We start from the raw sequence: 27,359 nt of genomic DNA on the forward strand, positions 1-27,359 counted from the left end.
CTATGCCTTGGGGACAAGTTTAATCTACTTCAGACATATGATCTCCTGCCATGGGAGGTTTAGCTTTGTATATCTTGGGCTGCTGAATGAAATCTGTCCCAAAATGGGAGTGCGCAAAGTGTGCGTTGGAGAAAGGTGTGAATGGTGCTCCATGCAGGACAGGCCACGAACTCCTACCTGGTTCCACACCTCCGAGCCCAGCCGTCGATATCGTATCTGATTGAAAATCCCCTTCATTTCTGGCTTCTTCCAGCGTAGTGTGAGTAGGTTTGCCGACCGTGTCATGTCTACTTTCTTCATCGATAGAGGCGAGTACTTGACTGAAACAAGACGGAGGGTTACCGCGGAGAAAGGCCTTCGATTAAGGCCACATTCTTGAAGATGAGATGTTGTACTTTCCAGAACGCTCATCACGTTCATCAACCGAAGGAGGGCATTCCATTCCTGATTTACTTCAGGTTTTAGTGAAACAGCGTGGAACCGGGCACTTTGGCCCACCGAGCCCGTGCCGACCAGCCATCGCCCCCGTACGCTTGCACTATCCTACACACTAGAGCAGTGGTTCCCAACGTGGGGCGTACGCCCCACAGGGGGGCAATTTGATTTTTAAGGGGGGCAATTGAGCGCGACTGAGGAGGTCTGGGTCCAAATTTTCGATTTTTATTTTTTTGGATTTTCCATCAGGTAAACATATGTAGTTTATGTTTCAGATGTTATTTTGAGTAAATAATTTTTTGGGGGTAAAAAAGGTCTTTATTGTGTAGTTATTACATAATCACCGCGCCATCGCTCTTCATGCACGTCGCACGAAGCGCGAGAGGTCATGGGAGAACCTTATTTATTGAATTGGATTTAGAAGTTCACTTTTTAAATGATAAGAATTATATATCACCACATGGGGGGGGGGGGGGGGAACATCAGGATTTTAGAGGTGATTAGGTGGGGCATGGCCAAAAAAAGGTTGGGTACCACTGCACTAGAGGCAATTGGAGTGTGGGAGGGAACCAGAGCACCTGGAGAATACCCACGTGGTCACAGGGAGAACGTACAAACTCCATGCAGACAGCGCCCGTAGTGAGGATCAAACCTGGGTCTCTGGCGCTGTGAGGCAGCGACTCTACCGCTGCACCACCGTGCCGCCTCTAAATTGTTCCATGCTATGAAGCCTCACTGTGCCCGAGGCAGGTAAACATTGGCCCCCAATGGTCTCGACTACAGTCCGTCTGTCTTTTTTTAATTTTTGTCTCGTTAAATGTATGTTTTGACTCTAGTTTTTATTATTTTTTAGCTGTGTATATGTGGGGGGGTGGGTGTGGGTGAAACCGTTTAATCTCATCCCTGTACGGGGACCCGGCTTCTTCCCTGTCGGGTCCCCGATGTTGTTGGGCCTAACATCGTGGAGCCGGCGGCCTCCGGCCAGAACCAGCCTAAGGGCTCCAGTCACGGAGCCTGCGGACTCGCCATTGCGGAGTTGGCCGATTTCGGAACGGGAAGAGCTGTGGTGTCGCGCGGCTAGCAACCCGACGTCGGAGCTTCGGAGGCTCCGGCCGCAAGCCCGGTGCACAGGAACATCGGGAGCTCGCGGGTCCCTGGTGGGAGACCGTTTTACGGAGCTCCCGTAACGGCAACTTCTCTCGCCAAAATTGCGTCTGTGGAATTCTCTGCCTCAGAGGGCGGTGGAGGCCGGTTCTCTGGGTGCTTTCAAGAGAGAGCTAGATAGGGCTCTTAAAAATAGCGGAGTCAGCAGATATGGGAAGAAGGCAGGAGCGGGGTACTGATTGGGGACGATCAGCCATGATCACATTGAATGGCGGTGCTGGCTCGAAGGGCCGAATGGCCTACTCCTGCACCTATTGTCTATTGTCAACTCACTAGTGTTCTGCGGCACCACATACAGCTTTGCTGACTTCACCATCGCCTTGTCCCCTGTAGTCTCGACCCAGAAGGTCAGGTTTTTGTTCAGGTAGAAATCGTCACGGTGCAGGATGTGGGATGTATTGTTCCCCACCTGAAACCGTTTGCAGGTCTTGCATGTGTCACAGCTGTGGAAAAAGAAACAAAGAAAAGGCAAAGTGTTTTTAATTTAAAAAGCACTGGAAGAAATGAATCAACAGGAGGTCTCGGCAGCCTCGTAAACAATTGACTTTGTGCTTTTACCGTGTCACAAATCCCACTGACGACAGTAACCCTCACCTCGAACCTCTGGACTTTCCACCAATTTTCAGTCTGCAGGGGACTAGAAATTGCCTCCCGCCCGAGTTATTGGGCTGCAGCAGATACAGGGGCGCAGCGGTAGAGTTGCTGCCTCACAGCACCAGCGACCCGGGTTGGATCCTGACCACGGGCGCTGTCTGCGCGGAGTTTGCACGTTCTCTCCGTGACCTATATAGGTTTTCTCCAGGTGCTCAGCAGCTGAGCAGTTGCTGCAGATCAGGTTATATATATGAAGAGGGGTAACCATAGGATTCACCATGAAACCAGGCCCTGGTTTAAACCCCCAGGAGACTCTGGACCGCGTGGGTTTTCTCCGGGTGCTCCGGTTTCGTCCCACACTGGGATCGCAGGGAGCTAGTGCGAACGGGTGATCGTTGGTCGGGGTGGACTCGGGTGGAAGGGCCTGATTCTACGCTGTATCTCTAAACTTGTGGAGTGTGAATCTCACAGCCCAGGGGCCAGTGCAGGGCAGGGTAAGGCCAGAACTACAGAAGCGTTCAGCTGGGGATCTCTGCACAGAGCTGTGGCCATTCTCCCTGTTGGTCACTCCAGTTGCAGGCAGGGTTGAATATCATCCCATCAGTTACCCGATCGCAGGTATTTGCGGAGACGTTTCCCCATTTGCAGCAGAGGCAGAAATTCCCGGGACATTCCTGGGACCAAATAAAGAAAGGCCCGGATAGAGTGGATGTGGAGAGGATGTTTCCATTTCCATGAGTGGAAGTGTCCAGGACAGATGGCCTTCAGAATGAAAATGAGGAGGAATTTCTTTAACCAGAGGGTGGTGAATCTGTGTGGAATTCATTGCCACAGGTGGCGGTGGAGGCCAAATCATTGGGTATTTTTAAAGCTTGTTGATTTGGTAAGGGCATCAAAGGTTGCGGGAAAAGGCAGGAGAATGGGGCTGAGAGGGAAATTATAGATCAGCCATGAATGAAAGGTGGAGTAGACTCGAAGGGCCGAATGGCCTAATTCTGCTGCTATTGTGGTGTGGCAGCGCCTAACGGCAGCGGCTCGACTGCAGTTTTTTTAATTTTTGTCTCGTTAAATGTATGTTTTGACTCTAGTTTTTATTATTTTTTTAGCTGTGTATATGTGGGGGGTGGGGAAAACCGTTTAATCTCTTCCCTGTACGGGGACCTGACTTTTCCCCTGTCGGGTCCCCGATGTTGTTGGGCCTAACATCGTGGACCTGATAGGGGAAAAACGTGTTGGTTCCGGCGGCATCTTCCGGCTGGAACCAACCTGGGGGCTCCAGTCACGGAGCCTGCAGACTCGCCATCGCGGAGTTGGCCGATTTCGGACCGGGAAGAGCTGTGGTGGCACACGGTTGTGACCCGACTTCGGAGGCTGTGGACGCAGGCCCGGTGGACAGGAGCATCGGAAGCTCGCGGGTCCCTAGTGGGAGACCGCAATGGTAACTTCTCCCGCCGGAGTCGCGGGGTTTAAATGACTCGGAGCGGGGCCTAACATCGCCCGGCGCAGCTTAACGGCCGCGGGACTTACCATCGCCCGACGGGGGCTTTAACAACGTGAGCCCCAGTCGCCTCGACGCTGCAGTTGGACTGCTGGGCCGCGGGAGAAGAACAAAGGGAAGAGATAAGACTTTTGCCTTCCATCACAGTGAGGAGGTGTTGGAGATTCACTGTGATGGATGTTTGTGTAAATTGTGTTAAGTGTGTGTCTTGGTTTTTTTTGTAATGTTAAGGCTGTAGAAATGCAATTTTGTTCAAACCAAGCTGTTTGAATGATAATAAAAGGCATTCTATTCTATTCTATCACTTATGGTCATTCTCTCCTGCAGGAAAATTAGCAAATGAGCTGCATCATCTGGAACACGTTTATTCCTTGAGGTTTGCCCTTACCCTCATTGACACGTGGATCAGTTGAACCAGTGAATGGTGAATCCTGCAGTTACTATTCTTCATATATATCCTGATCTGCAGGAACTGCTGAGTATCTGGAGAAAACCCACGCGGTCACGGGGAGAACGTACAGACTCCGTGCAGACAGCACCCGCAGTCGGGATTGAACCCAGGTCTCTGGCGCTGTAAGGCAGCGACTCTACCGCTGCGCCACCGTGCCGCCACCGTGCAAAGAACTGGAGCAGAAATCCATGATGTAAATCCCCTGTCAGATGCTGTGAGTTTAGTTTAGTTTAGTTTAGAGATACAGTGCGGAAACAGGCCCTTCGGCCCACCGGGTCCGCGCCGACCAGCGATCCCCGCACATGAACACTATCCTACACCCATTAGGGACAATTTTTACATTTACCAAGCCAATTAACCTACAAACCTGTGCGTCTTTGGAGTGTGGGAAGAAACCGAAGATCTCGGAGATAAACCCACGCAGATCACGGGGATAACGTACAAACTCCGTACAGACAGCGCCCGTAGTCAGGATCGAACCTGGGTCTGCGGCATTCGCGGCATTCACTGTAAGGCAGCAACACTCTCCGCTGCGCCACCGTGACCTCACGGTGTGAGTGGAGCAGGGAGTTGCCTGGGTAGTGCTTGGACCCTGCAGTTACCAGCAAGACATTGACACTGAGGGGGGAGGGTGTTGGGACTCACTCACCAGTAGCACAGCCTGTACTCTGCTGGGTCCCTCCCTCTGATCCACGTGCATCGGAAAGGCTTGTCGCCGCTCGTCTGCTCATCCGACGTCCACTCTCTGTAGCAGGTCAAGCCCGAAGGTGCGTATGGGGAATCTGCAAAGTGGCACCAATGAGTGAATGCATGCGCCCGAAACGTCACCCATTTTATGTCATCTTCTCCAGAGATGTTCCCAACCTGCCATGCCCCACCTAATGACCTCTCTGTGCCCCCCACTCCCCATTTTATGGTCCATCTTCGGTCATTTAAAAAAACTCCATTTCTGCTGAGAAGCCTTCCCATACATGACCTTTATAACTACACAATAAAGACCTTTTTACCCCCCAAAAAATTCGTCCTCAAAATAACTAGGAGGAGAAACACATATGTTTACACATGGAAAATCCTAAAAAATAAGGTGGAAAATGTGTCTGGGCGCTCAATTGACCCCCCTTACATATACAATTGCCCCCCTGTGGGGCTACAATTGGGAACCACTGATCTCTGCACTCTTCCTATACAACCTTTATTCAATCGATCTGGTCACTCAACTAAATGGTACAGCAACACAGGGTAAATTATGTGGAGTGTCTGGGGTCGGAAGACATTGTGCTCAATATCTGATCTTCTCCGGTAAATCAATCATTGCACTTTAATGGTACAGGATTGTAGGTTAATTGGCTCCGGTAAAATTGTAAATTGTGTACAGTTTTGGTCCCCTAATTTGAGGAAGGACATTCTTGCTATTGAGGGAGTGCAGCGTAGGTTTACATGGTTAATTCCCGGGATGGCGGGACTGTCGTATGCTGTGAGAATGGCTGCAGCTGGGCTTCTACACTGGAGTTTAGAAGGATGAGAGGATATCTCATTGAAACATATAGGATTGTTAAGGGTTTGGACACGCTAGAGGCAGGAAACATGTTCCCGATGTTGGGGCCACAGTTTAAGAATAAGGAGTAAGCCATTTAAAACGGAGACGAGGAAACATTTTTTCTCACAGAGAGTGGCGAGTCTGTGGAATTCTCTGCATCATAGGGCGGTGGAGGCCGGTTCTCTGGATGCTTTCAAGAGAGAGCTAGATAGGGCTCTTAAAAATAGCGGAGTCAGGGGATATGGGGAGAAGGCAGGAAAGGGGTACTGATTGGGGATGATCAGCCATGATCACCTTGAATGGCGGTGCTGGCTCGAAGGGCCGAATGGCCTATTCCTGCACCTATTGTCTATTGTCCCTAGTGTGTGTAGGATAGTTTTAATGTGTGGGGATGGCTGGTCGGTGGGCCCCAGGACCTGTTTCCGTGCTGTAACTCTGAACTAAAAAAATGATGCTGCCTGACCAACTAGAGTTACTCCAGCACTTTGTGTCTTTTTTTTCCCCCTGTGTGTGAATCAGCATCTGCGGTTCCTTGTTTCTACTTCATGAATGGTGAGATATTCAGAAGGTAGGGTGGGATGTGGTGTTTGCTGGAATGAGGCCAACAGCGTTGACAAGAGACTCTGCTATTCGCTGCATCGACTGCGCTACAGCTGAAAGTGTTACTCATGGTTTTTATCACTCAGGTCACGGCGACCACAGACTGCACAGATCAGCGGAAAATACGACCCGTAGCACTTGAAAGCAAATTGAGTGCATCCGTTTCTCAGAGTGAGTGTTTCCTCACTGCACGGCAGCGCCGGTGGGGTGGGGGTGGGTCTGTAAATCCCCCTCTGCCCCAAAACGCTGGGAACTCGAACAAAAGCAGCCTCTTGGCTTCCACACGGTGACGTGGAGTGAATCCGCTGGGACATACCCACGCGTGGCCTCACCCTGAGTCACCAGCGGACACAACATAATTTCCTCAAACTCAACAGCGAGAAGACAGAATTCCTCCTCATAGGCTCCAAAGCCACACTCAGCAAAATCAATAACCCCACTCTCACCATCGACGGCACCACTGTCTCCCCATCTCCCCAGGCCCGCAACCTTGGCGTGATCTTTGATTCCACCCTCTCCCCCTTGAGCCTCACATCCGCCATGTCATTAAAACCTCCTTCTTTCATCTCCGCAACATCGCCAAACTCAGACCCTCTCTCACACCGCCCGCTGCTGAAAGACTCATCCATGCCTTCATCTCCTCCCGACTGGTCTATTGCAACTCACTTCTCCTTGGCATCAGCTCCACCTACATCAACCGACTCCAACTGGTCCAGAACGCAGCCACCCGACTCATCACCCACACCAAATCCTGGCATCACATCACTCCAGTCCTCAAACAACTTCACTGGCTTCCCATCTCCCACCGGATCACCTACAAAATCCTGATCCTCACCTACAAAGCCCTCCACCATCTGGCCCCCCCCATATCTCACTGACCTCCTCTCCCCCTACCAACCCTCACGGTCCCTCAGATCCACATCAGCCGGTCTCCTCTCCATCCACAAGTCCAACCTCCGCAGTTTTGGGGACAGAGCCTTCTCCAGGGCAGCTCCCAGGCTCTGGAACTCCCTCCCCCAACTGATCCGCAATTCCGTGTCCCTCACCATCTTCCAGTCCCGCCTCAAGACCCATCTCTTCACCTCTGCCTATCCTTAGCCCCACGTGCCGTCCCTTTTCATCTGTGCATTAATTGCCTCATACTGTGTTTTGTATTGAATTCTGTCTTTACTTTGTGTACTAGTCATGTCTCTACTATTTACTTCATTCCCCTTACATGTTTTTCCTCTACCTGCTAAATTTTTGTAAGGTGTCCTTGAGACTCTTGAAAGGCGCCCATAAATAAAATGTATTATTATTATTATTATTCACAGCCCATTCACAGTCAGCAGCGGCAGTGGCAGGCTGAGCTCGGACCAGGGGCGGAAAGCCCAAAGGGGGGGGGCCGGAGGGGACATGTCCCCCCCCCATGTTTTAAGAGGTGGGGGACACCCCCCCCCAAGTTTTTGTAATCAGGTTTTTAAAATCTACTGTTTTAGCGCTGGATTGAGCCTCCGAAGCCTCGCGCGTGTATGTGTGCGTGTGCGTGTGCCCGCGTGGCCGCCAAAATATTGTGTCCCCCGTCCCCTCCATATTTTGATAGCGAGTTCCGCTCTTGGCTCGGACAGTGTGTAGGGGGCCAGCGCGCATCATACACATGGCTCACGTCAACACATGTACCAAGGCTGACGCGCCACCCATCCCAATCCGCGGGTCTCGCCCACGTGCGATGGAGTGTGGGGGGGAAACCCGAAGCACCTGGAGACAACCCACTCGGTCACCAGGTGGAGATCGTACAAACACCGTACAGACAGCACCTGGAGTCTGAAGAAGGGTCTCGACCCGAAACGTCACCTTTCCTTTCCCCCCTGAGATGCTGACTGACCCGCTGAGCTTTTTTTGTGTCAGGCACCTGTAGGCAGGATCGAACCTGGGTCTCTGGCGCTGTGTTGCAGCGACTCTACCGCTGCACCACACTACCACTCTGTAATGCCCCTGTCCCACTTTAGGAAACCTGAACGGAAACCTCTGAAGACTTTGGCCCCACTCCGGGAACCGCACAGAAACCTTGGGTGGGGCGCAAAGTCTCCAGAGGTTTCCGTTCAGGTTTCCTAAGTGGGACAGGGGCATCAGGCTCGTGTTAGCTCTCCTGTAGGCTAAGGCATGGACTGTGGATATTGGATTTCTTCTCATTCTGCACTCTGGTAGTTTTCTCTTTGCTCTGCCCTTTGTACCTGCGAGTGGCTCGATTGCACACATGTACAGTATGGCCAGATTTAATTAAATAGCATCCAAACAAAAGCTTTTCACCGCATCTCGGCACATATGCCAATATTAAATCAAACCAAATATACGACATGCACTGACACGCTTCTGACTCAAATATCAGCAACATATTCACTCCAACACTTCTGGAGTCTCCCTGAATTAAATAATGAGTTTAGTTTATTGTCACGTGTACCGAGGTACAGTGGAAAGCTTGTGTTGCGTGCTAACCTGTCAGCGGAAAGACAATACATGATTACAATCGAGCCGTCCACAGTGTACAGTTACATGGTAAAGGGAATATCGTTTAGTGTAAGTCCTATAAAGTCTGATCAAAGATAGTCCCTGGGTCTCCACTGAGGTAGGGAGTAGTTCAGGACTGCTCTCGATTTGGGATTATCTGGACTGTTGGACGGGGTGTGGAATGAAATAAAAAGTTTGCACAGTGATTGAGAGAGAAAATACTACACTGCATAAGCTGGAAAGGACCGCCTGAGGTACTAAAACACGTTTGACTTCATTCTCAGCCACCCGCTGTACGAGGTCACCACACGCAACCTCCCAGGGGAGAAGTTTAATCCTTTCTTTAAGTTCAGAGATACAGCGTCGAAACAGGCCCTTCATTTACCGGGTCTGCGCCGACCTACAATCACGCATGCACGAGTTCCATCCGACACACACTCGGATCAATTTGCAGAAGCCAATTAACCTACAAGCCTGCACGTCCTGGGGAGCACCCGGAGAAAACCCACGCGGTCACTTGGAGAACGTACAAACGCCGTACGCGAATCTTTAGCTCTTAGGGCTAACGGAATCAAGGGATATGGGGAGAAAGCAGGAACGGGGTACTGATTTTGGATGATCAGCCATGATCATATTGAATGGGGGTGCTGGCTTGAAGGGCCGAATAGCCCACTCCTGCACCTATTTTCTACGTTTCGCCCATAGTCAGGACCGAACCTGGGTCTCCGGCGCTGCGAGGCAGCAACTCTACCGCTGCGCCATCTGTTTGGAGGAAGGGTAACCATATGGCTATGCTAGCTGACCAAGGTACAGGTTCAGCATGTAACAATTATTCATTCACCTCCTACCTGTGTTCACACCGCTGGTGCCCTTATCCTCCTGACATGGCTGGGTGGCCATGGTGCCATGTGAATCTGCAGAACAAACACAGATACAAATAACATATATTTACCACGTTCAATTTTTAAATTTCAGAATCTGGGTGTTATTGACAAGAGCCAGCGTTTATTGCCCGTAAGAGGATGATTGTGAATGGTACCAGTGTGAGGTTTGGCCAAAGAGACATAAAGTGCTGGATGGAGTAACTCAGTGGGTTAGGCAGCATCTCTGGAGAACATGGATAGGTAACAGTGTCACAGCGTCATGCAGGAGTGAACAAGCAAGAGGTGGATCAGGGCAGAGCGGGTGGAGTCAATTCTTGCTATTGAGGGAGCGCAGCGTAGGTTTACAAGGTTAATTCCCGGGATGGCGGGACAGTCATATGCTGAGAGAATGGAGCAGCTGGGCTTGGACACTCTGGAGTTTAGAAGGATGAGAGGGTATCTCATTGCAACATATAAGATTGTTAAGGGCTTGGACACTCTAGAGGCAGGAAACTTTTTCCCGATGTTGGGGGAGTCCAGAACCAGGGGCCACAGTCTAAGAATAAGGAGTAAGCCATTTGGAACGGAGACGAGGGAACACTTTTTCTCACAGAGAGTGGTGAGTGTGTGGAATTCTCTGCCTCAGAGGGCGGTGGAGGCAGGTTCTCTGGATAATTTCAAGAGAGAGCTAGACTGGGCTCTTAAAAATAGCGGAGTCAGGGGATATGGGGAGAAGGCAGGAACGGGGTACTGATTGGGGACGATCAGCCATGATCACATTGAATGGTGGTGCTGGCTCGAAGGGCCGAATGGCCTACTCCTGCACCTATTGTCTATTGTCAGAGATCGTGCTCCGCTCTAGTATCTTTGGGTAGAACGGGTCCCAGGGAGTCACAGAGTCTTACAGCGGGGAAATAGGCATTTCAGCCCAACTTGCCCGCACCGACTGACGTTTCGTTTCCACGCTGTATCTCTAGACTCTTGCCTGACCCACTGAGTTCCTCCAGCAGTTTTTTTTTCTTCTTCTCTCGCTCAAGATCCCAGCATCTAGCCGTTTTGTGTGTCTCTGTTGGAATGTGTTTTTTTTATATCCTTCCCTCTGGGCGCTCCGTAATAACCCTAACCCTCCCCCCTCGTGTGTGCTGGAACAAGATGCGTATATTGGAGCGTTAAACAATGAAGGGAAGGTTTCTGGGCTCTCTGCATCCAACAGCCCAGATCCCAGCAACACAACCAAGTCCCAGATCCTTGTGAAAGAGTCAGCTCCTGCACACATAGATCCTGGGGGCAGATTCAGCCGATGGTTACTATGAGATCCCTGAACACAACAACATATTCTGCCTATGTATCAACCTGCCTCTATTTATTACTGTCATTTATTCCATTTTAAAGACATCCGCCCATCAGAATTTGCAGAATATTAGACTAATATCTTACACAACTCTTTAGCTCTCCTGTGTTCTAATTCCCCTTTCATCTGCGGTAATTTGACACACTTTGCATTTCCCTTAACTCTTCCACTCTCTTTCGACTTCCTTTGTCTATTTTCTACAACCCTCAACATTTCTCAGTGTCTTCACGCCGAACTTCACGACATCTCCCTCCAAAATCTCTCTTAACCATTCGAATTCTGGCCTGAAGTAATTACCTCTTTGCTTGACTGCTGTCTATTTTACACCCTCATCCGCCTCAGATCTACATGGATAGACACAAAGTGCCGGGGTAACTCAGCGGGGGGCAGGCAGCATCTCTGGAGAATAAGGATGGGGGTGACGTTTTGGGTCGGGAGACCCTTCTCCAGAAGAAGTCGTCTGAAGAAGGGTCCCGACCTGGAACATCACCCATCCTTTTTCTCCAGAGGTGCTCCCTGCACCGCCGAGACTCTTGTATTTCTCAGATTCCGATTCCGATTCCGATTCAAACTTTATTGTCATTGTGCAGTGTACAAGTACAGAGACAGCGAAATGCAGTTAGCATCTCGCCCAGAAGAGCGAACATAGAATAATGGAACAGTAATATATATATATATATATGTACATACAGCATAGTGCAATTTTTCTGGGGGAAGGAGTGTCCAGTGGGGGAGGGGGGGGGGGGGTGGGGGTGGGGGGGGGGGGGGGGGGGTGACTGGAAATCACCAAGACACAGAGTTAAGTTGTGTAACAGCCGCAGGGAAGAAGCTGTTCCTGAACTTGCTAGTCCGGCAACGGAGAGACCTGTAGACACTAGGGTATCCTACACTCTAGGGACAATTTACAGAAGCCAATTAACTTACAAACAGGCACGTCTTTGGAATATGAGAGGAAACCGAAGCACCCGGAGAAAACCCAGGTGGCCACACGGAGAACGTGCAAGCTCCAGACAGACAGCGCCCGTAGTCAGGATCGAACGCGGGTCTCTGGCGCTGTGAGGCAGCAACTCTACCGCTGCGCCACGGTGCAGCCCCAGTGATTTAGAGATTTGATGAGTCAGAAGAGCTTGATGTCCTGTAGGAGGCAATGTACTGGAGCGACTCAGCGGGTCAGGCAGCATCTATGTTGGGCGTTCAACTGATATCAGAACTAATGACCATAGAGAGATACACTTCATTAAACTGGCGAAAAAAAACCCCATCTACCAGTAGCATCGGTGACCATAAACCTTACACACGATTCTTTAAAAAAAAAATTGGTTGATCGATGCCGTTCTGGGGAGGAAATCTGCCATCCTTATCCGGTTTGGCCCCAGACCCACAGCAATGTGGCTGACTGCACTCTAGAATGGCCCAGCATGTTATCAGACCAAAGCACAGATACAGATATACAAGAAATACAGCAAAAACTACATCTAGCAATAGAATATGAATAAAACTGTACAATGCACACACATTGCGTGATGTTAACAGTCTTCTAATTGTATATTTGACCAAGTTATGAATGAGTCCCCCACTGATGCTAAGACCATCTTCGTGCATCGAGTTTGCGGATTGCCAGCACACAGATTTGAGAATGAACTTGTCTGCTAAATCTTGTGGTTAATTGATAAACTCGTTCGCTTTCAATATAAACCTCGTCAAGTATATTTTTAATCTGATAATTCTCCACAGTGCTGGTTCTCACTTCTGGTGTGTACGAGGTAGACCACACATGGCAAGAAAAACACATAACACATGCTTACCTGCGAGCAGCAGCAGCAGCAGCAGCAGCAGCAACGAGAACGATATCAGCGGTAGTAAGACCATGTCTTCAATGCCGTTTGCAGGTTGTGGAACAAATGAGGAGGGTGGTGGTAACTGCTGAGTTCACATCACACATCACACACACACACACACACACACACACTACCACCTTTAGATGTTACTACTTCCTGAGTATAATGACGTGAGTCTCAGCCCAGTCTTACCCCAATGGTCAGGACTGATAGAAACATAGAAACATAGAAATTAGGTGCAGGAATAGGCCATTCGGCCCTTCGAGCCTGCACCGCCATTCAATATGATCATGGCTGATCATCCAACTCAATATCCCGTACCTGCCTTCTCTCCATACCCCCTGATCCTCTTAGCCACAAGGGCCACATCTAACTCCCTCTTAAATATAGCCAATGAACTGGCCTCAACTACCCTCTGTGGCAGAGAGTTCCAGAGATTCACCACTCTCTGTGTGAAAAATGTTCTTCTCATCTCGGTTTTAAAGGATTTCCCCCTTATCCCTGATCACCTAGTGCGTTAGTTATACATGGTGAGATCTGCTGGAACACCATGGAACACGGCAGAAGAGATGGAGTCGCTTAAGTAGGTGAATCGAGGTGCAGAGGACACGGGTTTAAGGTGAAAGGGGAAAGAATGTATTGGAATCTGAAGGTTAACCTTTCCACACAAAAGGCGGTGGAGGTATGGAACAAGCTGCTAGAGAAGGTATTTGAGGCAGGGACTATCCCAATGTTTAAGAAACAGTTAGACAGGTAGATAGACATAAGATCCAGGAAAATGTAGAATAGTTGATTGTTAAATGTTCTTCTTGCTAGGAATAGTCTATTTTACATTACCCTTGAACTTAGACAAAAGACAATAGACAATAGACAATAGATGCAGGAGTAGGCCATTTGGCCCTTCGAGCCAGCACCGCCATTCAATGTGATCATGGCTGATCATCCCCAATCAGTACCCCGGTCCTGCCTTCTCCCCATCTCCCCTGACTCCGCTATTTTTAAGAGCCCTATCTAGCTCTCTCTTGAAAGCATCCAGAGAACCTGCCTCCACCGCCCTCTGATGCCAAACGTCATCTCGTTTGATCTCTCATACTTCCTTATCTCGGTAACTCCATCTCCCCTGATGCTCAGTCTGAAGAATGGTCTGGAGCCAAAACATCACACATTCCTTCAATCCAGAGGTGCTACCTGTCATGCTGAGTTACTCCAGCACTTTGTGTCGACCTTCGGTGTAAACCGACATCTGCAGTTCCTTGATAAACAGTTAGACAGGTACATGAATAAGACAGGTTTGGCGGGATATGGGCCAAACATGGGCAGGTGGAACTAGTAGTGATGCTGGGACATGATGGCTGGTGTGAACAAGTTGGGCCGAAGGACCTGTTCCCACGCTGTATCACTCTAAGTGGGATAAAGCTCGTGATGCTGAAGAGAATGCAACAAATGGTGAGGATGGTGAACATCTGATAAGAAGTTTGATTGTGTGACTTTTAGCTCAGCTTAGGTTAGAGATACAGTGACTGGTAACAGGCCCTTCAGCCCATCGAGTCCGCGCCGACCAACAATCACCCCTGCACTGACTTTGGTGCCTTCCCTCACAGTGGGAATCTTTTGATTCTGCTGTGTGGGGATGTTTTATGTTGAACTCTATCGTGTGTTGTGTGCTTTATGTTATTGTCTGCTGTACGGTGATCACATTTCACTGTGCCAACTGGCACGTGACAAATAAATGTATCATGTATCTTGTACTAACACTACCCTACACACTAGGGGCAATTTACAATTTTAAACGAAGAAAATTAACCTACAAACCTGCATATCTTTGGAATGTGTGGGGACACCGGGAGAAAGCAGGGAGAACGTACAGACTCAGTACAGACAACACCCACAGTCAGGATTGAACCGGGGTCTCCAGCGCTGTAAGGCAACAACTCTACCGCTGTGCCACCTTGCTGCCCTTTACAGAATAGTCCATGCCTTGGTATCCCTGGAGAGAGAGGACACGGTGTCCATTATCTCACTGGGGGTCTGATAGGGAGATGGAGCCAAATCCTGCATTACATTTAAAAAGTTAAAAGAAGTCTTATTATCTACTGGGCCCCAGCCTGAGAGGAAGGAATGAGATTAGGCCAGATAAAAATCCTGTGACTCAGTGGGCCAGGCAGCATCACTTGAGACAAGGGAGGGGTGATGTTTTGGGTCGGGACCCTTCTTCAGATAAATCCTTTATCCTTTTCTCCAGCAATTTTGTGTACCTTCGATCTTCCAGCATCTGCAGTTCCCTTCTTGAACTAACTTGGTCGGAACTGGGCGCATTTGTTGCATGGATGTTCTGAACCAGAGGAGGGCGCGCTCACCACACAGATTTGGTGAAGGTACACAAAAATGCTGGTGAAACTCAGCGGGTGCAGCAGCATCTATGGAACGAAGGAAATAGGCAACGTTTCGGGACGAAACGTTGCCTATTTCCTTCGCTCCATAGATGCTGCTGCACCCGCTGAGTTTCTCCAGCATTTTTGTGTACCTTCGATTTTCCAGCATCTGCAGTTCCTTCTTAAACACAGACTGGGTGAACATTGGTCTCTAAATATCTCTCACCTGAAGGTGCTCCGATCGATCAACCCTGTTGCCAATATGGGAGAAACTGTACACAATATTTTTCCCAGGATAGAAGATTCTAAAGTAAAATGCAAAGGCTTCAGATGAGAGGGGAGAGAGATTTAAGAGGGGCCACGGAGGAAACGTTTTCACTCAGAAAGGAGCCTATATGGAGAACCAGTTACCAGAGGAAGCTACAGAAGCACATACAGGCATGACTTTCATAGAAACATAGAAACATAGAAATTAGGTGCAGGGGTAGGCCATTCGGCCCTTCGAGCCTGCACCGCCATTCAATATGATCATGGCTGATCATCCAACTCAGTATCCCGTACCTGCCTTCTCTCCATACCCCCTGATCCCCTTAGCCACAAGGGCCACATCTAACTCCCTCTTAAATATAGCCAATGAACTGGCCTCAACTACCCTCTGTGGCAGAGAGTTCCAGAGATTCGCCACTCTCAAAAGACATTCGGACAGTCATATGCCTGAGAAAGATTTTAGAATCCTCTATCCTGGGGAAAAAGATTGTGTGCAGTTATCCACGTATTTTTGGTTTGATCGCCTTACTTTGGGAAGATCAGCCTTTGGGAAGATCAGCCTCGAATCTCCCTGTGATTTTTCTCCAGGTACTCCACAGAGTTTCCTCCCACATTCCAAAGACGTGCAGCTTTGTCGGTTAATTGCCCCCTACTGTGTGGATGAGAAAGTGCCATAACATAGAACAGGTGATCGATGGCCAGCGTTGACTCAGTGGCCTGAAGGGCCTGTTTCCATGTGGCATTTTTCTATTCAATTCATTTTTCTATTCAATCTCCTGCTTCTCCCCCCCTCCCCTTTTCCCTCCTCAGTCTCTCCTGCTATCTCACTCTCTCTTCCGACCCACTTCCCTCTCCATCTCCCTCTCACCTCCTCCTCCCTTCTCTCTCTTCCCTCTCTAGTTATGCCTCTCTCTTTCCCGACATTCTTGCTGCAGAGTTTCTGGTCGATCGACCCGGGAATGGCCGCTGAGGGGGGGGTGGAATCAGTGAGGGTGGGCCAGACCGCTCTTTCTCCCAGTCTCGCCCCGTGGCAGTGAGCAGGAGCAGCAAGCTGGGTGCAGGGGGGGGGGGGGGGGGGGGAGGGGTGGGGCTGTGAGGGGAGTGGGTACAGAGGCACGTCTGTTCCGCTGGACTGAGGAAAGCCTGACGTCTCCCAGTCATCTCCTGCATCTCAATCAGTTGGTGTGTTGGCACCGACCGGCAAGCAGCTGGCACCTGCCCAACACCCAGACAAAGCAGGCATTCCATAGCAAGCAGTGGCCGGAAAAGAATGGCACAGAGTGTGGGGACACGGGGGTTACAGCGATGAGGAGTTAAGAGTGTTACACTGAGATAGTGTTACAGTGGGGAGTTAGAGTGTTACAATGAGGGGTGTTAGAGAGTTACAGTGAAGGGTTTTAGAGAGAGGAGTGTTACATGAGGGGTGTTAGAGAGTTACAGTGAAGGGTTTTAGAGACACTGGTATGTTACATGAAGGGCGTTAGACAGTTACAGTGAAGGGGTTTAGAGAGAGGAGTGTTACATGAAGGGCGTTAGAGAGTTACAGTGTCTGGAGTTGCACATGGAGTTGCACACAGTCACAGCATGCTACGATGGGGTTGTGTAGAATAATGTATTTCACTGAGGTTGTGGAGTTGATCTGAATATTTACAGGGTGTATATGAGTGCGTTACAGTGAGAAACAAGCCCAGATAGAGTGGCTGATTTTCTGAATGATGGTCACATCCTACATGTTACAAAACTATCAACCCTCACCATCAGTAGCTCTCTGCCCAGTGACATTTATCACCCTGAAGGTCCAATGCAGCAGTTGAATGTGAATCTATCCATGTGCTCACTGTATGGTCTGTGTGGTCACACGTTCACAAGCTATAGGAGTAGAATTAGGCCATTCAGCCCATCGAGTCAACACCAGCATTCAATTATGGCTGATCTCTGCCTCCTAATCCAATTTTCCTGTCTTCTCCCCATAACCATTGACACCAGTTCTAATCAAGAATGTATCTATCTCTGCCTTAAAAATATCCACTGACTTGGCCTCCACAGCCCTCTGTGGCAATGAGTTCCGGGGATTAACTACCCTCTGACTAAATAATAGACAATAGGCGCAGGAGTAGGCCATTCGGCCCTTCGAGCCAGCAACGCCATTCAATGCGATCATGGCTGATCATCGCCAATCAGTACCCCGTTCCTGCCTTTTCCCCATATCTCCTGACTCCGCGATCTTTAAGAGCCCTATCCAGCTCTCTCTTGAAAGCATCCAGGGAGCCTGCCTCCACAGCCCTCAGAGGCAGAGAATTACACACACTCACAACTCTCTGTGAGAAAAAGTGTTTCCTCGTCTCCGTTCTAAATGACCGTTCTAAATAAGTTCCTCCTCACCTCCTTTCTAAAAGAGCACCCTTTATTTCTGAGGCCAAAACATGCTGGTTTATCCGTTAATTGACCTCCGTAAATTGCCCCGAGTGTGTAGCAAGTGGGCACAAAAGTGGGATACCATATAAATAATGTGAACAGTTGGTTCACAATGGTCGGTGTGGACTCGGTTGTCCATTGTTGGTTGTGGTAGAGGTGATAACGAAGGGATACGAACAGTGAAACTAGACAATAGGTGCAGGAGTAGGCCATTCAGCCCTTCGAGCCAGCACCGCCATGATCATGGCTGATCATCCACAATCAGTACCCCGTTCCTGCCTTCTCCCCATATCCCCTGACTCCGCTATCTTTGAAGAGTTCTATCTAACTCTCTCTTGAAAGCTTCCAGAGAATTGGCCTCCACTGCCTTCTGAGGCAGAGAATTCTACAGACTCACAACTCTCTGGGCAAAAAAGTGTTTTCCTCATCTCCGTTCTAAATGGCCTACCCTTTATTCTCAAACTGTGGCCCCTCGCAGGAATAACTAGGGTGGGTATCGCCTCCTCCACGGCCAACAATAGAAAATTGTGGGCTCCACCTTTCCTTGGTCATTGGTGCCGGCTATGGTTTGTTCTGCACCTTCTCATACCTCTAGTTTCCCTCTCCCCTGACTCTCAGTCGGAAGAAGGGTTCTGACCCGAAACCTCACCTACTTCTCTCCAGAGATGCTGCCTGACCCGCTGAGTAATAGCCCTGTCCCACAGTGTGAGTTCATTCCAAGAGCTAGGTGCAGGAGTAGGCCATTCGGCCCTTCGAGCCTGCACCACCATTCAATATGATCATGGCTGATCATCCAACTCAGTATCCTGTACCTGCCTTCTCTCCATACCTCCTGATCCCTTTGGCCACAAGGGCCACATCTAACTCCCTCTTAAATATAGCCAATGAACTGGCCTCAACTACCTTCTGTGGCAGAGAATTCCACAGATTCATCACTCTCTGTGTAAAAAATGATTTTCTCATCTCGGTCCTAAAAGACTTCCCTCTTATCCTTAAACTGTGACCCCCTAGTTCTGGACTTCCCCAACATCGGGAATAATCTTGCTGCACCTAGCCTGTCCAGCCCCTTAAGAATTTTGTAAGTTTCTTTTGTAAGATTGGAGATTCCACGGCTTGTGGGGTGGGGGCATCGGTATCAGGCTGGGAAACCTCCTCTGGGCTGGGGAAGAAGGGGCAGGCAGTTTGACAGCAAGGTAGGCAAAAGTGCTGGAGAAACTCAGCGGGTGCAGCAGCATCTATGGAGCGAAGGAAATGGGCAACGTTTCGGGACTGAGTTTCTCCAGCACTTTTGTCTACCTTCGATTTTCCAGCATCTCCAGTTCCTTCTTGAACAGTTTGTCAGCGAGTGAGTGATTGAGCGAGTGGCCACACACTTGCGCTGGGGGATGGCCGGCTCCACCCACAGTGGCCACTGTTTGCTGGGAACCGCTGGCTGCTTTGTCCGGGCGACAGGGGGGAGGGGGTCTCTGTAAACGCTAGCCCGTCCCAGACCCCGCCCCAGCAGCCGCGGCCCCGCAAGACAAGCGCCCTCTTCATCACTGAAGCCATCAGCTGATACACACACAGCGTCCGGATCTGGAACCACAGCAATCCTCCCATTCATTGTTTGCACGCGAGGAGAGGGAGAGAGGGAGAGGGATAGAGGAGAGAGGGAGAGAGAAGGAGAGAGAGAGAGAGAGAGAGATACAGCGTCCGCCCGTCTCCCCACCCGCACTGACAGCAAAAAAAGTAGCAAGCCATCAAGGGGCGAGGATGGACGAGCCAAATATTCTAAGACGCCGTGGACTGCAGGTAAGTGAAGACAAAACCGCTCTCCACGGACACCACGAGTAACTGTACGGGACAATGTAACGCAGGAAGGAGCACAGGGAACTATAAACATTGTGAGGCCGTTCGGCCCATTGCTCCCATTCTGCCATTCAACGGGAGTGCTCCTCCTCATCGTTTACCAGCGCGCCACCCTCCAGCGGAAAAGTGATAGGAGCAGAATTAAGCCATTTCTGAAGAAGGGTCTCGGCCCGAAACGTCACCCATTCCTTCTCTCCAGAGGTGCTGCCTTTCCCGCTGAGTTACTCCAGCATTTTGTGTCTGTAGAAACATAGAAAATAGGTGCAGGAGTAGGCCATTCGGCCCTTCGAGCCTGCACTGCCATTCAATATGATCATGGCTGATCATCCAACTTAGTATCCTGTACCTGCCTTCTCTCCATACCCCCTGATCCCTTTAGCCACAAGGGCCACATCTAACTCACTCTTAAATATAGGCAATGGACTGGCCTCAACTATCTTCTGTAGCAGAGAATTCCACAGATTCACCACTCTCTGTGTAAAAAATGATTTTTTCATCTCAGTCCTAAAAGACTTCCCTCTTATCCTTAAACTGTGACCCCTTGTTCTGGACTTCCCCAACATTGGGAACAATCTTCCTGCATCTAGCCTGTCCAACCCTTTAAGAATTTTGTAAGTTTCTATAAGATCCCACCTCAATCTTCTAAATTCTAGCGTGTACAAGCCGAGTCTATCCAGCCTTTCTTCATATGAAAGACTGGATAGACTCGGCTTGTACACTGTAAATCTTCGGTTTAAACCAGCATCTGCAGTCCCTTCTTACACAAGTCTACACAAGTCATTCAATCATGGCTGCTCTATCTCTCTCCCTCCCAAACCCCATTCTCCTGCCTTCTCCCCATAACCTCCTGACACCTATTTTGGTCAATCTGTATCTCTAAACTAAACCCTGCAATGGGAAGGATGTTGTTAAGCTGGAAAGAATGCAGACATTTACCAGGATGTTGCCAGGACTTGAGAGTCTGAGCTACAGGGAGAGGTTGAGCAGGCTAGGAGTTTATTCCGTGGAGCACAGGAGGCTGAGGAGTGATCTTATAGAGGTGTGTAAAATCATGAGCAGAATACATGAGGGTGAATGTACAGAGTCTTTTACCCAGAGTAAGGGACACAAGAAACATGGTGGGAGAGAAAGATTTAATAGGAACCTGAGGGGCAACCCTTTCACCCAGAGAGTAAATGGAATGAGCTGTCAGAGATTAGTTAAGGCAAGTATTTAAAAGACATTTGGACAGAGAGGAAAGGTTTTGAAGGATATGACCAAACCTGGGCAGGTGGGACTAGATGTGGCACCTTGGCCGGTATGGGCAAGTTGGGCCGAAGGGCCTGTTTCTCTGCAGCTGTGACTGACTCCATGACTCTGTCTGTAGATTCCCTTCATGTACAAAAATCTAATACTCTTTTGAATATAATTATGCTAGATCGGGCTTTTGAAGATAGCGCAGTCAGAGGATATGGGGAGCAGGCAGGAACGGGGTACTGATTGGGGATGATCAGCCATGATCACATTGAATGGCGGTGCTGGCTCGATGGGCCGAATGGCCTACTCCTGCACCTATTGTCTATTGAACCAGCTGCCAGAGGTGGTGGATGGTGCTGCAATTAAAAGACACTTGGACCGTGGATAGAAAAGGTTTAGATAGGTATGGGCCAATGCGACTAACTTAGATGGGACATCTTGGTTGGCATGATAGAGTTGGGCTACTTCAATGTTGTGTGGCTCTGATTCTTGGTGTAGTTTAGTTTATTGCCACGCCTACCGAGGTACAGTGAAAAGCTTTTGTTGCGTGCTAACCAGTCAGCAGAAAGGCAATACATGAGGCCATTGAGCCATGCACAGTGTATAGATACATGATAAGGATAATGGTGTATAAGGTAGATACATGATAGATTCTTGACCCATCTGAAGAAGGGTGTCGACCCAAAACGTCACCCATTCCTTCTCTCCAGAGATGCTGCTGCTTGTCCCGCTGAGTTACTCCAGCATTTTGTGTCTATTATGATAAGGTGACAGTGCAAGGTAAAGCCAATAAAGTCCAATCAAAGATAGTCCGAGGGTCACCAATGGGATAGATAGTAATTCAGGACTGTTCTCTAGTTGTGGTTGGATGATTCAGGTGCCTGATAACAGCTGGGAAGAAACTGTACCTGAATCTGGAGGTGTGCATTTTCACACCTAGTCAGTGGTTGAAACTCCACAGAAGAATTTCCAAAGATTTACCCTCCTCTGTTGAAGACATTTCTTCTCATTTCTGTCCTGAATCGTTGATCCATGGTTCTGAGATAGTGACCCTGGTTCTGGACATGCCAGCCAGTGGCGATGTCACCCTAGCACCTATCTTGTCTTGTCCTGTGAGAATGCTGTTGTTTTCATTGCGATCTCCCTCGTTCTTCTAACCTCACAAGAGCACGGGCCATGGAGCCAGAGCCACTGGTGTAGAGGAGGCCACATCGAGAGCTCCAGATGCCACGAAGGAGGTTGGAGGAGGTGTATCTGAACCCCTATCTCATGTGGAAGGGCCGTTTGAGGTCCCTGATGAGGGATCTGGGAATGGGAAGTTGAAATGGTCAAACAACTGGGAGATCCAGCAAGTTACCTGAGGTTGGCAAATTCAATATTCATGCCATTGGGGTGTAGGCTACCCAAGCAGAATTTGGGATCCACAGTGTACAGATACACAATAAAGGGAATAACGTTTAGTCCAAGATAAAGTTGAGTAAAGTCTGATTAAAGATAGTCCGAGGGTCTCCAATGAGGCAGATAGTAGCTCTGGACTGTTCTCTGGTTGTTCATAGAATTATTCAGTTGCCTGTTAACAGTTGGGAAGAAACTGTCCCTGAATCCGGAGGTTTGTGTTTCCACACTTGCCTGACGGGAGAGGGGAGGAGAAAGAATGTCCGCAGTGGGCCTCATCCTTGATAATGTTGGTGACCTCGCCAAGGCATAATCAAGTACGAGTCTCATCCCGGAGGTATTACATGAATATTTCTCAATCATTTTTACTGAGAGGATCATGGAAGCTAATAATGCCCCTGTCCCACTTAGGAAACCTGAATGGAAACCTCTGGAGACTTTGCACCCCACCCAAGGTTTCCGTGCGGTTCCCGGAGGTTGCAGGTGGTTGCCGGAGGTTGCAGGTAGTGGAAGCAAGTAGGGAGACTGACAAAAACCTCCAGGAACCTCCGGGAACCGCACGGAAACCTTGAGTGGCGCGCAAAGTCTCCAGAAATTTCCGTCCAGGTTTCCTAAGTGGGACAGGGGCATAAGGAGCTGAGGCATATGAGTTGTGTCGGCTTAGATCACATTCTAAGTCAATTGACCATAGTGGAGGTGTTACCGATTTTAAAGCACATAAAGGTGGATAAATCCCCTGGGACTGACCAAGATGATGGGGACAAGATTTAAGAGGCATCTCGGAGGCAGCTTTTTCACTCAGTGGGGTTATCCGTATCCATAATGAGCTGCCAGGGAAAGGTGTCGAAGTGACACAATTACAATTTTAAAAGACATTCGAACAGATATATGAATAGATGGATTTTAGAGGGTTACGGGACAAATGCTGGCAAATGGGACCAGATCGTAATGCTATCTTGGTCGGATTGCACAAGATGGCCTGTTTCCATGCTGAGCAACTCTATGACCGTGTCCAGTCCTCTTATTGTTTTCAAAATGTCCTATTACTAATTCTTTCATAATAGACTCTGGCATTTTGCCTACAAGTGATGTCAGCCAATTGCTCTCTGGATCCCTGTTTTTTTCTCCTTCTGTCTTTCTTAAATAATGGAACTAGATTCCAATCTCGTAGGGCAGCTCTAGAATTTTGGTAGATGCCAATCAATGTCACTTTATCTGTAGCATTTCCTTCAAAATACAGGGAAACAGGTCTTCACATCAAGGGGAGTCAATATTTTTTTTGTCCCATTAATTTCTCCAAGATGTGCTTTTTTTTTTTTACCAATGGCCATTTCTAAAATTATTCAATCACTCCAAACCTGGAATTCCCTGGTATTCCCTTTAGTTTTTTTGCTGTGAAGGCAAACATAACGTTTTTTCAACTTCTACTTTCATTCCTTTATTCGTCAGTAAAAATAAATCCCCAGCAAGGAACTCATGTTAAATTTAGTTAATCTTTCTCTTTTTGTACCTTGATAGATGTGTGCCCCCTCCCCCCCCCCCCACACACACACACACACACACACACACACACACCCACACACACACACACACACACACACACACACACCACACACACACACACACACACACACACACACACACACACACACACACACACACACACACACACACACACACACACACACACATCCCTGTACCTCATCTGGATTCTCACCCATATCTTTCTCTTCCACCCAACATTTTGTCCTCTGGCTTCACGTCTATCTTCATGTCTTTGTGTCTATCTTCCACCTATTACTCTCCCGCGGTCTAGGCATAAGCTCAAGGGCGACCGCGCCTTTGCGGTTGCAGCTCCTGGACTGGAACAGCATCCCGCTTCCCATCAGAACTGCCCCCTCCATCGATTCTTTTGAGTTGAGACTTAAAGCTCATCTTTACTCTCAAGCTTTTCTTGACGTCCTCTGAGGGAGGGCTATATGTATGTATTTATGTATGTACTTAATCTATGAACAAATGTTGTACCTGTATAACGTTAGTACCTCCACCAATGTAAAGCACTTTGGTCAACGAGTCCGAAGAAGGGTTTTGGCACGAAACGTCGCCCATTTCCTTCGCTCCGTAGATGCTGCTGCACCCGCTGAGTTTCTCCAGCAATTTTGTGTTCCTTGGTCAACGAGAGTTGATTTTTAAATGTGCTATAGAAATAAAAAATGACTTGACTTGACCCGAGTGACTTTACAATTCTCACCTCTTCTAACCTCATCTCACCTTTTCTAATCTTATCCCAGCATTTGTCCAAACATCTTGCCTGTCAACACCTCCTCACCAGCACAGGGTCTCAATCCTAAACGTCACCTATTCCTTTTCTCCTGGGATGCTGCCTGGCCCGCTGAGTTACTCTGGCATTTTGTGTGTATCTTCCACCTATTACTCACCAAGCCTCATCCTGCCCCTTCTCACCCCCCCCCCAATCAATCTGAAGAAGGGTCTCGAACAGAAACATCATCTATCCATGTTCTCCACAGATGCTGCCTGACCTTCTGAGTGTCTCCAGCACTTTGTGTTTGTTGTTTTGTAAACCAGCATCTGCAATTTCTTGGCTTTCTAAAAGCCTCTACAGTTTGTGTTTATGTCTCTTGCTAGCCATCTTTCAAACTCTGCTTTCCATTTCTTTGCGAAAGTTTTGCACCTCCTCAGCTGAGTTGTGAAATGTTTCCAGCCCTCAGGCTAGCTGCCGTTCTGCCAACATTATATAAGGCTTTTCCTTTGATCTAATGCTACATTTAACTTATCGAGACAAACAGAGATGGTCCATTTTGCTGTTGGATTTTCATATCTTTAAAAGGATGCATATTTGTTATGGAGAATATTTCAATGCTTCAGATGTTATCCATCGCATGCTAGCTGTCATGCCTTTTACTGTAGTTCCCCATCTGTGGCAGCTAACTCATGATTCATTCCTTTGTAATACGTTTCATTCATGTTTAAGACCTTGGTTTGAGATTGACTTTAATTGCTCTCAATTTTTATTTAAATTGTTGATCACCACTCCCCGAGGGCCCCTTATCCAGCAACTCATCAATTAACCTCTACTCAGTACACAATGCTAGATTTAAAAGGGCTTGCTTCCTCAGTTCCACACATTGATCATGAAAAATGCTTTTCATACACTCCATCAATTCATTCTCCATACTACTACTCCTTTGATTTATCTATTCCAGATGTAATTTAAAGTCCCCCTGTGGAAAAGTTCCTCTAATTTATTGAGTTATGCTACGCTTACCATTACCGCTACTGTTTGGGGGATTGAATACAACTATCCTTTGAAGTTCCTTAAACACTCAAACTGATTATACTTAAAAGGTCATAAAGTGCTGGAGTTACTCAGCTGCTCAGGCAGCATCTCTGGTGAACATGGATGGGGATCCTTCTGCAGTCTGAAGATGGGCCACAACCTGAAACATCACTTATCCTTGTACTTAACATTGGCAGTTCTTTGTTTCTGCAACTGATTATACTTAAATTGCTAAGATAAGATTCTCCCCTCTCCTTCCTTTATCTCAAGATATATTATCAGGATTATTCCATGTTATCTGTCTCTTTGAAAATTTAGTATCCTACAATATTTAATTCTTAATCTCAATCAATTCATAATCAATTTACACATCTATGTTATGCATTAACCATATAACAATTACAGCACGGAAACAGGCCAACTCGGCCCTACAAGTCCGTGCCGAACAACTTTTTTCCCTTAGTCCCACCTGCCTCCACTCATACTATAACCCTCCATTCCCTTCTCATCCATATCCATATAATGATACCAACGAACCTGCCTCCACCACTTCCACTGGAAGCTCATTCCACACCGCTACCACTCTTTGAGTAAAGAAGTTCCCCCTCATGTTACCCCTAAACTTCTGTTCCTTAATTCTGAAGTCATGTCCTCTTGTTTGAATCTTCCCTATTCTCAAAGGGAAAAGCTTGTCCACATCAACTCTTGTCTATCCCTCTCATCTTTTTAAAGACCTCTATCAAGTCCCCCCTTAACCTTCTGCGCTCCAGAGAATAAAGACCTAACTTATTCAACCTTTCTCTGTAACTTAGTTGTTGAAACCCAGGCAACATTCTAGTAAATAAACATTAGATCATGTTTATTTTTATTTGTGCTACTAATCCACCTATCTTGTTAGAGATGTTGCGTACATTGAGATACAGAGCGAAGGCAGACACAAAAAGCTGGAGTAACTCAGCGGGATAGGCAGCACCTCTGGAGAGAAGGAATGGGCGAGGTTTCGGGTCGAGTCCCTTCTTCAGACTTGAGATACAGAGCCCTCAGTTTTGTCTTTTTAACTTTTCGCTGCTCAGACGCTAATTGTTCATTACCCTGAATGGCTAAATTGGATAGATAGGCACAAGGTGCTGGAATTGTTAGGAAGCATCTGTGGAGAAAAAGGATAGGTGGCATTTTGGATAATAACTTTGTACTTTCTCATTAACTTTCTAAATTTCCTCCCATCAGAGCCCTCCCACCCCCGACTATTTAGTTTAAACCAGACCTGCAGCTTTAGTTATTCAAATATTTAAGAATCTGCTCTAAGCTCAATTCAAATGAAGCCCACTCTGACTGAAGAGTTATCTTTTTCCCCATTCCTGGTGTCAGTGGTCCATTCCACACCAATCTTTCGGCCATGCCTTCAGTTCCCTGGCCTTCTTTACACCACGGCAGTCTGTATGTGCCTCTGGTAGTAATTCACACATGCTGCTTGTCTAGTTTGGACTCCCAACTCCTCACCTTCCTTCAGCAGAACCCCATCCTTTATCCTATGTATGTCATCGGCTTGTACTCGCTAGAATGTAGAAGATTGAGGGGGGATCTTATAGAAACTTACAAAATTCTTAAGGGGTTGGACAGGCTAGATGCAGGAAGATTGTTCCCAATATTGGGGAAGTCCAGAACAAAGGGTCACAGTTTAAGGATAAGGGGGAAGTCTTTTAGGATCGA

The 27,359-nt window shown here is 48.2% G+C and overlaps 2 protein-coding genes across 4 annotated transcripts in view; one reads left to right on the forward strand and one right to left on the reverse strand.

Annotated features, from left to right (window-relative positions):
* Positions 1–11,469, reverse strand: part of LOC129711096 (uncharacterized) — a 39,328-nt gene extending 27,859 nt beyond the window's left edge. The window contains exons 1-5 of the mRNA XM_055658488.1: positions 11,278–11,469; positions 9,615–9,680; positions 4,792–4,924; positions 1,873–2,042; positions 178–320 (exon numbers count right to left, since the gene is read on the reverse strand). Coding sequence (XP_055514463.1) covers positions 178–320; positions 1,873–2,042; positions 4,792–4,924; positions 9,615–9,666 — 498 coding nt within the window. The 5' untranslated portion in view covers positions 9,667–9,680; positions 11,278–11,469. The remainder of the gene's footprint in view (positions 1–177; positions 321–1,872; positions 2,043–4,791; positions 4,925–9,614; positions 9,681–11,277) is intronic.
* Positions 11,470–19,385: 7,916 nt separating this feature from the next.
* Positions 19,386–27,359, forward strand: part of LOC129711095 (microtubule-associated serine/threonine-protein kinase 3-like) — a 76,923-nt gene continuing 68,949 nt past the window's right edge. For 2 of the 3 annotated variants that reach the window (XM_055658484.1, XM_055658485.1), the window contains exon 1: positions 19,386–19,663. In XM_055658484.1, the coding sequence (XP_055514459.1) occupies positions 19,625–19,663 (39 nt within the window). In that variant the 5' untranslated portion in view covers positions 19,386–19,624. The remainder of the gene's footprint in view (positions 19,664–27,359) is intronic. The other variant, XM_055658487.1, reaches the window with a different exon arrangement.

The sequence above is a fragment of the Leucoraja erinacea genome, chromosome 29, assembly GCF_028641065.1.
Source record: "Leucoraja erinacea ecotype New England chromosome 29, Leri_hhj_1, whole genome shotgun sequence".
NCBI classification, from domain to species: domain Eukaryota; kingdom Metazoa; phylum Chordata; class Chondrichthyes; order Rajiformes; family Rajidae; genus Leucoraja; species Leucoraja erinaceus.